General features: G+C 49.7%; 1 protein-coding gene across 7 annotated transcripts in view; it reads left to right on the top strand.

Moving 5' to 3' along the window:
- Positions 1-2101: 2101 nt before the first annotated feature.
- Positions 2102-12361, top strand: part of ADAMTS9 (ADAM metallopeptidase with thrombospondin type 1 motif 9) — a 134189-nt gene continuing 123929 nt past the window's right edge. For 4 of the 7 annotated variants that reach the window (XR_005226211.2, XM_037904878.2, XM_043551517.1 and 1 more), the window contains exons 1-4: positions 2102-2282; positions 2502-2559; positions 3260-3636; positions 6371-6533. Coding sequence is in view for 6 of the 7 variants with exons in the window: in XM_037904878.2 (XP_037760806.2) it covers positions 2184-2282; positions 2502-2559; positions 3260-3636; positions 6371-6533 (697 nt within the window). In the remaining variant the exon portion in view is untranslated. Of the gene's footprint in view, positions 2283-2417; positions 2560-3259; positions 3637-5164; positions 5862-6370; positions 6534-12361 lie in introns of those variants that run through there. The other 3 variants (XM_043551518.1, XM_037904877.2, XM_037904879.2) reach the window with 3 other exon arrangements.

Genomic DNA, 12361 nt, shown 5'->3' with positions numbered 1-12361 from the left:
CAGCCTGACACAATACCAAGAAAATGTATTGTCACTCACCGGCATGGCGGTTTCCTGCAATCACAGGGGTAATTCAGGAAACTCACATGGTGACTGTAACAGGCTGGCCGTGTTTGCCTGGCACACCCCACTGGGTTAGCTGTGAAAGGGTTAAGCAGGTTTTGCTGACTCACTGATTGAGCGGACAGGGAAGCCTCAGGCAGGGACTCCAGGTAGCGATGTTTTCGGATTCCCTTTTGGTCATAGCCCAGCCCTAGGCGGGGTGACTTTTCAGGCCTCCACAAGTGCGTGGTCCAGTGTGGGGACTCCGCCCCCTTGCAGTGACCCACTTTTGCTAAAAGCCAGGCGAGAACATGCACAAACCGTGGGTTTGCATGGAATGCCAAGTGGGCTCAGCAACTTGAAGTTATTTCAGAATGGTCTGATCTCTTTCCTATTCTGAGGGTTTATTTTAACTTGTTTGTACATGCACAATCAATTAACTGTGGGTACATCCAGATGCATGTTGTATAGGCAATTTACAGAAAGAGGAGCAAATGAGGCAAGGATGCAAGACTGAGGCAATTCAATTCATGAAGAAACACTCCCGTGCCGCTGTTCTGACAAAGGTCTGCATTCTGCTCGCCTGCTATGCCATCAACAATGAAACGAACTGCAGAAAGAATCGCTGTCTTCTAACACTGAACAAGGAATTTTATTAGAACAACAACATTATCCCTAAAAAGAAAAGGAGTACAAGTGGCACCTTAGAGACTACAGCTCACTTCTTCGGATGCATTTAGTGGATTTTTTTTTTTCCACTGAATGCATCCGATGAAGTGAGCTGTAGCTCACGAAAGCTTATGCTCAAATAAATTGGTTAGTCTCTAAGGTACCACAAGTCCTCCTTTTCTTTTTGCGACTACAGACTAACACGGCTGCTACTCTGAAACTTGTCATTATCCTTAAAGCCATTCTTCACTGTAGACCTGCCTAGAACATTTCCCAGCCCCAGCTGGACTGGGTGACAGATTTAGAGACACAGCATGCATATCCTTGCAAGGGACAATTTGTTGGTCTTCACATTCATGATGTAAAGTCTGGTGACTTTTGCTCCAAGTTCACAGAGAGTAAAGTAGTTTAAAAGTGCTAGAGAGATCATAAGTAACTTGCCTTTCATTTGATTAGGAGCCTTTAAATCTGACAGTATCTTTCCCCTTCTTGAAAACAGGGGAAAAAATTAAAGGGACCACCTCAATTTAAATTTGGAGCTCAATTTAAACTAGATTTTTATATAAGGGTATAGATTTTTAAGAACAATGGAAATATTTTGAATTTAAAAAAGAGTCACTGTAATATTTGGCACTGCTGGAAATTAAATGGACTATACACAAACCTGGGGCACATCACTGATTTCAATGATCCTAACTCTGAGAAATGCACAAGAAAACAAACAGCATCAAAAGTGGTAAGTTAATTGAATTTTTAACATTCTTGTACTTTCAATAAACAAAGGTAAAGCACTGAGTTTGTTTACAAGGACTGGTCGTTGACACTTTCATTTTGCTGTTTTTATTTCTTTTAAAGGGAGAGGCGCTTATTCTCTCTCCTTCGAATGCAGTTAATACAGGGTTTCTTTTTCAGGTGAACTATTAATCCATGGAGGGATGAACTGATACAAGCCTATCAGAGCTGCAAATATTTTTCAGAAATCTAAAGTAACTCGGTGTAGAAGAACAAATAAGATTCAAGGAATCATTAGATTCTCCTGATCAGCTTTAAGTTGAGAAGGGGGGGGGGGGCAGTGCACAACAGGGAACAAAGTACAGTGGTAGAGTTTAGTTCACAGTGTGATTCTTGCTGCAGCGTTGAGTTCATTGTAAATCTCTCTCCCTCCTCCCAGGGCAAGGAGTCCTGGCCTAGGTACTGAATCGGACAGGGGTCTTTTCTCCTGGGACACCAGAATCTAAAGCTTCCTTGGAAGGGAAGAAAGTGACATGGGAAGAAAGCAGGGAGGAGCCCTCCTTTCACAGAGGCGGGCTCTGGGCATTTGCTTTGCCGGAGACCGCCCCCCTCCGGTCTCCTGAGCTGGTTCCCAAGAACTCCGAGGGCACCGGCTAGAAGGGGGGGAGAGAGGAAAAAGCAGCCCACCAAAAGTGCAGCAGGCTCTTCCCTGTTCCTTCCCGAGCCCCTCTCGCTGCACTATGCTGGTGTGTCCGATCCCCCGTGCGCGATTATTCCTCCTCCTCCTGCTGCTGCTGATCTTCTCTCCGCTGGCCGTTGTGGTCACAGCAGAGCCCAGGGTGAACAAATCGGATGCGAGCGGTTCCCACTTTTAATAAAGCGAAGTTGGGGGGAGGGGGGGGGGAGCGCTCGGAAGTTTTTCTTCCTCCGAGAAGGAGCCGGGGCGGGGGTGGGGGGTGGAATTAAAAGGGGGGGGGAGGGGGAAGGCTGCTCTCTGCTAAGGCACCACCATGCAGCTAGTGCTGTGGGCGCTGGGATTAGGAACACTCTTTCTGCAGGACCCCTTCAAAGGAGCCAGCACGGCAGCGAGGAAGCAGAAGCTGCATCCAAGACAAGGTAAGAAAGATGCTTTGGGCGCCCCGAGCTCATTCAGGGGAAGTTTCCAGTTCTTTGGGCTGTTTCTTAGATCTCATTTTAACGTGGGGGGGGGGGGGGTGTCTACAACCCTGCAGTATCGCTTTCATTGATTTTCTCTTTGCTTGTCATCAGTTACAAGAACTTTACAAAGTTGTGTGCCTTTCTCAGGCTGTGAAAACACGGTGCACAGGACGGGGGGAGGTGCCGAAGCAGCTGGACATGGTCTTGTTCTTTTTCTTGAAGCCTTTCTGAAGCTCCTAATAGCCTGAGGTTAGAAGCCCATTTTAAGCGGAGGAAGGGTGCAGGGTTTGGGCAACTGGCACTGGCAGTCCCTGGTGGGTTTACAGAAGAGGATTCTTTCTGATGCTGCTGGAGGCAGGGACTGTCCTGTTTTTTGGTGTGTGTTTGTACAGCACCTACCTCCGTGGGGGTCCTGGGCTAGGATTAAAGTCTCTAGGTGCTCCTGCCATGCAAATACTTCACCATCAATGCCTGTTGCAGGCAACCTAGTGGTGCATTGATTGGTTTTGTAAGTATGGCTACCTATACCCCCCCCCCCCCCCGAAAGTCAGGCCTTGCTGCTTTCATCCAGGATAAGTGTGTGTGAAAAAGCCATGCCCTGCCTGACCTGACAGAGAGCGAGTCTTTACAGGGCATGTGTCTGTGTTACTCTTTGCAGCTCAACTGTTGGAGAAACTACGCGAGTTCGAGATCGTCACTCCCACCCGTGTGAACGAATTCGGAGCCCCCTTTCCCACGCACGTACACTTCAAAAGAAAGAGACGAAGTATTAACTCTGACCCTTGGGCCACCGACGCCTTCTCCTCCTCGGCACACTACAGGCTTTCCGCCTTTGGGGAGCAGTTTCTACTCAACCTCACGGCCCATTCTGGATTTATTGCGCCACTTTTCACGGTCAGCCTCCTCGGAGAACCGGGGGTTAACCAGACCAAGTTTTACACCCAGGAGGCCAGCGACGTTAAGCACTGTTTTTATAGAGGACATGTGAATACCCAGCCCCAGCACACTGCAGTCATCAGCCTGTGTTCAGGGATGGTGAGTGACTTCCCCTCCACCTTCCTTCCTCGCTGCGTCTGGGGATTTTCCAGGTCCGAGCTTGGCCTCTTAAATCCTTATCTCCCAGGTGTTTGTGTTTACACGAAACACCTTGATGCGGAGTCCTCTGCGCCTTTAAAAACTTGCCATGGTTTGCCTCCTGTTGCCACACAGCTTCTCTGGCTTAAAGAGGAGTAAAACTCCGCTCCATAGGGAAAGTTTTTTTTGGGGGGGGGGATGTCCAGGAGCTCACTGATTGTAAGGTGCCCCGCTCCCCGCTGCTTTCTAAGCCGGGGCGATCTGGCCAGGGGCTGGGTCTCCGGTTGCAAAGGAGCCATGGCAGTCACTGAAGGCCCCCGAGTGACAGCGGGGTGCGAACCCGGAGCCTCTCCTGGGGCTTCGGGGAGGGGCTGCCCTGTTTTCTGTGAAGGTCACCGGGGGCAGGGACTTTTTCACACGCCGGTGGCCAGGAGCGGAAGCAAGGAGGTGGGGTCACCCCGGGGGCTGCTCACAACACGAGCCGGTGCCTCCTGACCGGACGCCAGCAGCATTTAAGGTGGAGCAAGCCACCCGGGGTCTGGGGGGGGGGGAAGGCCCCCGGTCTGGCCCCCCCGCAATCACACCTCGAGTGAAACCCCCGCAACGCTGCACGCAGACCAGGCCTCTCTAGCCCGGTCACCCGACGGGCGAGCTGGCCGCCCGCTCTGCCCGCGAGGAGTAGAGCTGGGGGGCTCGCCGCCAGGGGCAATTCAGCCGCGTCTGCCCCGACGTGGAGGGAAGGGCTGGGGGCGCTGGATCCCTGCTGCGGCACCCCCCAAAACCCCGGCAAAGCTTGCAGGTGCTGTGGGGGGGGGGGGGGGCGTCTGCAAACTTCCACTGCTTTCTACACCTGACTCCTTCAGTCCCCGGTCCTGGCAAAACTGCCACCCAGTGCGGGAGGGGGCCAGTCCGCCAAGCTCTGCCCCCCCCCCCCAAATTCAGTGGGAAAGAAGAGAAACCCCAACCCTCCGGAGCAGGCAGCCGGGATCCGGAATACTCACCGGGGCGGCCGAGCTGCGCTGCCCGCGGCTGCCGGGGAGTCCCATTGCAGCCCCCCCCCGCGCCCCTGCACTTTCCCGGGGGCTGTGCGCTCCCGGCAGCGTCCCCTGCTTGTTGCCGTGCGGAGTTTGGTGGGCGGAGGCGAAGGAGCCGGGGCGGGAGCTGCAAGGAAGCCCAGCAGCAGCAGTTAGTGCCCTGCCTGCAGGACGGGGCCTGGGGGTGTTTGCACCCCCCCCCCCCGGGCACACCTGTGAGCCGCTCCCCAGATTGAGATGGGGGGGGGGGGAGAATTCAATTCCCCTAAACCCCACCAGCCAAGCGGGCCGCCTCACGCGCTCTCCCTCCCGTCCCGGGGACGACCTTAAGGAGGTGCAAGGCACTTGGCCAGCCCCAAGCCAGGTCTGCTGGGGATTTAAGGAGGCCGCAGGAGATGGCAAGGCGCCTTCTCCATCCTCCCGGCTCCAGCCTGGGGGAAGGAGCCAACCCAAACAGCTGTGCAGGAAGCTTGCAAGGGAGGAGGGCTTGTCTGGCTGCTTTCCCCTGAGCTGGGGCTCATTCCCTGGGAGCTGGGCTAAGCCAGGGATGGAGGCGGCTCCGGGCGCATAGGGCAGGGGCCGTGCAGGCATTCTGGGTGCCCTCAGCTTGCCTGGGGGGGAGCTTAGCCATGAGTAGGGAGCCCTGTCCAAGGATGATCCTGATCCGTCCTTGCTGGGGGGCGGGGGGTGACCTGTGGGAGACCGGCCAGGGCGGGAGTTAGTCCAGAGCGCTTGGGCACTGTGCTGATACCTTCCATCTCCTGGGCAGCCTCCACCAACAGCCGTCCCGGTTAAAGGGGTTCCCCAGGGAGAATGGGGTGCAGCTGCTGCCTGCCCCCTTTTGGTCCCGGACCGGCTGACCCCGGAGAGGCAGGTGGATGCGCTTTGCGGAAGGCCAGGGTGCGTGTGTCTTGCGTGGCCGGCAGCTGATGCTCAGAACTGGGACTGTGCTCAGTTCGCTTGTAGTACCTGCCTCTTGGCAGGAGGTCAGACTAGCTGACCCTTGTGGTCCCGTCTAGCCTTATGGTTCTACGGTTCTACCTTTCTGTCCGATGGTGTACTTTTGCCTGGGAGTGGCATTCCCCATGGCCTGCTCCACAGTCATGTGGGCTAGAAGCTTTGATATCCTCTCATGGGCAGTATCTTCACCAGGTGAGTTCCTTCAAGCTACTGGATGCCACGCTCAGCTTGTCTCTGCTCAGAGTTGTTCTTGGCATATTTTATGTATGAGAAACAGAGAGGGCAGAACATAATAGGGCCCACCTCTGCCCGAAGATGCACTCCAGCATCTCCCATTGAGATCAGGAGTAATTTTGCAAACATCTCTCAGGGAAGAACTGGATCTAATATGTGTCCTCTCTTCACGCAGGGCTGAATTCTACTCCTGGTGGGTAGTAACTTACACCACGAATAATCTCCCAGGTTCTAATGGGAATAAAGTGTACAGAGTAAAGTGCTACTCAGTGTAGCAGAATTGGGCCCATAGCTTTCAGCCACCGCAGGTGTAGGAGTTGCTTGCCAATCTGAACATGGTTAGAAAGTGTAAATGCCCTAGAAACTTCTGCATGTTACCATGTCCGTTTTATACAGTAATTATGTAGGCCTAGTCTCTAGCATACTCCCACTGGAAGCTGACCACCTGTCTCTCTCTTCACTCTCAGCTAGGCACATTCAGGTCTCACGATGGGGACTATTTTGTAGAGCCGCTGCTGTCGCCTGATGGACAAGAGTATGAAGAAGAGCACAATAAGCCACATGTGGTCTACAGACACACTGCACCTCAAAAAGACTCACCAAGGGAAAGGCACACTTGTGATACTTCAGGTATTCGTTTGACTACTCCCCATACAGTCACTTCCATGATTCTGCATTGCTGAATTATAAACCATTTACCGTGATATGGGAGAGGACATTGGCACTGTTTGGGCTAGAAGTAATTGTGGACGTGCAGCGAAGGGGCTATTGTGAATATCTAGGTGTGGTGCTCTTTGCTTTGGGGATCATTTGCTGCTATTGTTCAGGTGAGGTACATCTTGTCTTTGACTTCTAACTTCAGAAGGTCAACCTAAGGCCAAATTCTACCACTTCCATCGCCACCGTCGATCCCAGTCATGCCTACTGTGAGGTAAAGTAGTCATCTCGGAGCTCTTGTGCCTTAAACGGCTTCTGTGTCTGTACCACCATACTTTTCCTCCCTCCTAAGCATAAGCTCCAAAATACACAATTTTTCCTGCACTTCAGCTGAAACTCATTTGTGCTTTCAACTTGCGTCATCTTGCTAGCAAAAATTCCTTCCATCATGGTCTTTCTAGGCCCCATCTCTCCTTACCTGAATTGGTCTAAAATGCAATGACTAGTCTCTTCTCCCAACCATTCCTCTTCCTTGGCAGAGGTTACTTAATGTTCTCACTAATTAATTTCTTCTTGGGTCTCCTGTTTTCTCCCCATGTTCGGGAGCCATTCCTTGGCGTACTAAATCTACAGATGCCTCTTGTGTGGTGTATTGCAACCTAAACACTGTGGGCATGAATCTGCCAACCATACTCAGGCTGAGTGGTATAGTTACTCTTCAAGTAGGTGGGGTTACTCACGGAGTAAAGGTATGATTTGATGTGAGTAAGAGCCGCAGAATCTGGCCGCTTGTATGTGTTAGCGTGTACTCAGTGGAAATCTGCTTTGGACTGTTTTGTGATGCGTTTGTATTGTATTAGTGCTCTACAGAATTTACACTGTGTTTTACACTTGTGGCTCATTGAGGGAGGGAGGATGTAGGCAGTGGTTTTGCCATTCAAATGTAAGTCGATATAGTTAGAGCTGGTATGTGACACAGTGATTCAAGGAGATGTCCCAAGGCACTGATCAAAGACCAAGATAGATTTCATGGTAATGGAAGCATGGTGGTACACACACGTTGGGGGGGATAATGGTACATCTCACAAGGCTTTTATTGTTTGTTCTTCCAAGGGTTGCTGCTGGACTATGCCACTCTGGTTTCTCTCTTCCAGCTGTTTCTGCTCCCTTCTTTGAGATCAGATGCAGGAGACTCAGAACAGTTGGAAAGAAACATGGAATCTGGCACAATTCACCAGTAACCCTTGGAGGAACGGACCAGCAGATCACGGAACCCATTGAATCAAAGGTAGATGGAAAGGCCCTGAAAACAATTTAGTGTCTTTCCCTTTGTGCAGTGATCATAAATAGTTCAACCTTCTCACGCATCTAATAGTTTCAGACCAGGTGTTCGTGCTACACTAGCTTTCTCAAGAAATCGACCTGCTGTATTATTCTGCTTAATTATCCAGGTCTTTTTCTGTCCTCTGCTAATCTGCTGTGCTTCCCCTTTTCCTTTGCTGCTTGTTCTTTATTGCTCCACACAGTCTGGAAAAAGAGAAGCCCAATAAGTTAAAGCTCTGTCCAAATAATAAGGTTCAAAGGACCCAAAATCGGCAGCATGTTTCTGCCCGTCCCCCATTTCTGGTTCAACAGTTTTTAAGTGACTCTTGTGCTGGTGACAGGTGCTGTGTTGTTAACTCTGGACATTGAAATAGCAGTGAAAGTACAGGGTGTATGCACTTCCCTCCACTGGCTCCCCCATATTCTTCCACCGCCATCACCTCTAGAGGCAAGAGAGTAGCTCAGATGGCTTCAGGGAAAATGTGAAGCCCAGCAACATTTCTCAAGTTTATCTTTAGGAGTCAGTTTGGAGCCACCTTTGGGCAAACTGCCGTGTTCACATAAGCCGGGGGAAAAGGAAATGATCTCATTAGATTTATGAGCTCAGTTGCATTGTACCTGAGATCTGTAGATGACATTAAATTTATACTGTGGCTGCAGCCAACATGTGAAAAGTCCATTTGTGATGCAAGTTAATGGGGAACCGGAAATCCGCCCAAAGCGGAAATTCAACGCCAGGAAAGACGTAGACCCCAAACCTACAATGAGCGTTGCGTGGGCAGACTCCTTTGCAGGACTGTGGCTTTGTTAAATCTCTCTCTTAGAGGCTCTTGTGCCCAGAAACAATTTCCGCACGACAGGCAAGCTGAGGGCACTGTACCCAGAATGTCTGCACGGCCCCTGCCGTATGCTCCCGGAGCCGCCTCCATCCCTGGCTTAGCCCAGCTCCAAGAGTGTTCTTAGCATAATGAAGTAGTTGTAGACATCCGTCAGCGTCTGCGAAAAGTTTTTCCCCCTGAGGTATGATTGATGGATAAAGTAGGGGCTTTCATTTCCAGCGATCTCCATGAAGCATTTATCATTACTCTTATTAGTTTTCACTTGATCAGGTCGGCTAGGGAACGCAGGCATATTTGTCTTTTGGTTCTGCTACATTTTAATTAGCAGTTTCTTATACAGTAGCTGCGTTTTATGCTTTTTAGATAAATGCAGTATAGGCTCTCGTGACCACGACACAGCTTTTCTGCCATACAGGTTACTGGACTAATGGTGTGTGTTATAATAAACTATTGCCAAGGCTTTGCTGTTGTAGTTATGCTGAGGTCCTGGGTTATGATGCTGTTAATAGCAGCTTCTCCTTGTTCTTTCACCGTTGGCCTGTCCCATATCCTTCTCTCTGTGTCTTGCTTCCTGCCAGAGTAGTTTGGGAGTTAAGAGGAGGACTTTGTACCCTCACTAACCCTTCCCTTCCTTCGGCCATCACAATAGAGTCCCAGAGTTTAAGGTGATCTAGTCTGACCTCCTGTATATCACAGGCCAGCAACACCTCCCAGCACATGCACGCTAAACCCCAAAGCCAGAATGAGACTGAAGTATCACAGCTTTCAGGAGACTAGACTTTTCTGTGCCAGAGAATAGGAGGCACCAGTGTCCAACGCACCCACAATATCAGGGAAATGGTTAAATGAGATCTACCCAGATAATCCCAGCGAGTGACCTGCACCAACATGCTGCAGGGGAAGGTGAAAAACCCCCAAAGTCACTGCCAAGTTGACCTGGGGGAAAATGCCTTCCTGACCCACATTTGTTGATCAATTAGACTCTTGAGCGTCTGAGCAAGGACCAACCAGCCAAGCCCCTGAGAGAGAGAATGCTTGGTGCCAGCTCAGAGCCCATCCCACCCCATGTGTCATCTCCCTCTGTGTCCATTCCTGATGCTTCAGAGGAAGGAGCTAAAAACCCGTACACTAGGGGAAAACATCCCTTCCTGACCCCTGCAGGTGACTGGCTGAAACCCTGAAGCACGAGCTTTCAGAGCATAAGACATAAACTGCAAGTGAGCCCCAGGGCTGCCTCCTACCATCCTCCTAAGCAACCCTGTCTTACAGTCGCACTCATATATTTTTGTCCAGCTCTCTGTTAAAATTAATAAAGTTGGTTGCCCCCAAAACTCCTATTGGGAGGCTGGTCCAGAACCTCGCTCCTCTGATGGTTAGAAACCTTCTTCTGATTTCCACCCTGAATTTATTCATGGCCCACTTATATCCATTTTTTCTTGTGCCAAGCTGTCCTTTAGCTTAAGTAGCCCTTCACCCTCCCTGGTATTTACCCTCTTCCCTCCCCCCACCCCCATGTATTTATAGAGAGCAATCCTATCCTCTCTGATATTTATTTATTTTATTTTATTTTGCTAAACAAGCCAAGTTCTTCCACTTTCCTCTCCTAAGATTAGGCCCGCCGTTCCCCTGATCATTCTACAGGCTCTTCGCTGTGCCTGTTCCAGTTTAAATTCATCTTTCTTGAACATGGGGTGACCTGCTGAGGTGATTCCTCCACTGATTTATACCCCCCCAGGCTCTGGCACAATAACTAACTAGCTAGACTTGCTTGAACAGCATTTAAAAAATGAAGACTGGCCAGGGTGGATTTGAAATACCACTAGGGGGCGCTGCTTAGACATGCTGCCCGTGATAGCCCTGCTCGCTCTCCCTGCTTCATGCCAGCAGAGCGTTCCCACAGAACTCTCCCCTAGGTCCCGATTAGTGAGGTGGAGATTGAGAGTTTAAAAAAAGGTCATTTTAATTCAGAAGGGAGACTGCCCACTGAAGGCGGAGAGCTGAGCTTCCTGAGTTCAGTGGAGGGAGGGTCTGCCGCTGCTGTCGAAAGGAATGAGAATCAGTATTATAATCACTTGAGAGATTGCTCAACGGACTTGATGATGACTGTATGCTCACCAGTGTACACTCGCCGGTCCTAAGGCAAAGAAGTTCTGTAGACTCATCGATTTCGTGGTCAGAGGGGAGCACACTACGATTATCTAGTCCATGACACAGGCCGGGAAACCTTACCCATAATTTCTGCATCAAGTCCACAACTTCTGATTGTACTAGAGCATATTGTTTAGAAAAACATCCAGTCTTGATTTAGTCCAGCTATGGGTATTACTTCACGGTCAGTATCTAAATAAACCACTTTGGTTCATCTCTCATTCCATTCCCAGAGGGGGTTGGATGAACGTGACTTCTAACATATTGATTTTTTTCCAAATACACTTGTATGCTTGTACACATCACACAAACTAATTAGTTGTGCTTATATCTGTGGCTTTCCCCTTCCAGCCTACTGCCTCTATTGAAATTTTTAATTTCATAGAATATCAGGGTTGGAAGGGACCTCAGGAGGTCATCTAGTCCAACCCCCTGACCAATCCCCAATTTTTTGCCCCAGATCCCTAAATGGCCCCCTCAAGGATTGAGCTCACAACCCTGGGTTTAGCAGGCCAATGCTCAAACCACCCATATGATTTGTTGCTTTCAGAAAGTGAGGGATAGGAAGCCAACCCCTTCTGTGCTGTAGGGTTCCTTATTTCTCTCCGGTGTTTTCTTTTCATCTTTGTCTGTTTTTTGCTGCTTACCTTTCTTTCCTTCTCCTTCTTATATCTCTTCTGAGGTGTGTTTTTGGTCAGTTTTGGTTAATTTATTTCTGATCTTTTGCTAGTATTATCCATTCATGCTTTACGGCTTGTCTGGAGCTTTCTGTTATAATTCTACCTGTCTGCTGTATTTTGTTTTCTCCATATTGTTCTTGCTTATTATTTAATCCCGATTTGTCCATTTCTTACAGCTTTTACTACAAACCCCTTGCAAAAGTTATATTTTGAACTAGCTGTTTCTGTTCTTTCCTCCTTCACATCCCAATTGTGTTCTGATATCTGTCCTCTTACCACCTGACCTTTCATTATGCTTTTTCTGTTTTCTTTCCAGCTTCACATTTAAAAACCCCCCAAAAAAACTTTAGCGCAGACTCTCCCAGCTACACCTCGTTTTTCCTTCAGTTTGGCATAACAGACTCAGGCTGTGGCTGAAATAGATAAGAAGCTTTTTCTCATTTGTAGGAACAAGGATCAAATGTGAGCACTGGCTGCTGACCCCACTTTCATTGCTAGGATAATAGGCCCCTCCCATTCATTTGCCTTGGGATTGGGAAATAGCTGCACTGGGTTTTGGATGGCAGTCGCAAGTCATGTTGAGGGCTAGCCCTGTAATGACATTTGTTAAAGCAGAAGCATCCACCAGGGCAAAACTCTCTGATGAAACAGCGGCATTCACCTCATTGGTGCGACACTGATAAGATGATCAGAGTCCTCCCCATCTTGAAAGAGAGCCAGGAAAAGGCCATCCTGCTATTCGTATTATGGTGGTAAGAAATGAGAGCAGTTCTCAGGTTAGTGCAGGACAGAGGAGCTCTGGGCTGTGGGA

The sequence above is a fragment of the Chelonia mydas genome, chromosome 7 (assembly GCF_015237465.2).
Source record: "Chelonia mydas isolate rCheMyd1 chromosome 7, rCheMyd1.pri.v2, whole genome shotgun sequence".
Classification (NCBI taxonomy): Eukaryota; Metazoa; Chordata; order Testudines; family Cheloniidae; genus Chelonia; species Chelonia mydas.
The sequence above is the reverse complement of the archived record's forward strand: the minus strand, read 5'-3'. Positions and strand labels throughout refer to the sequence as shown.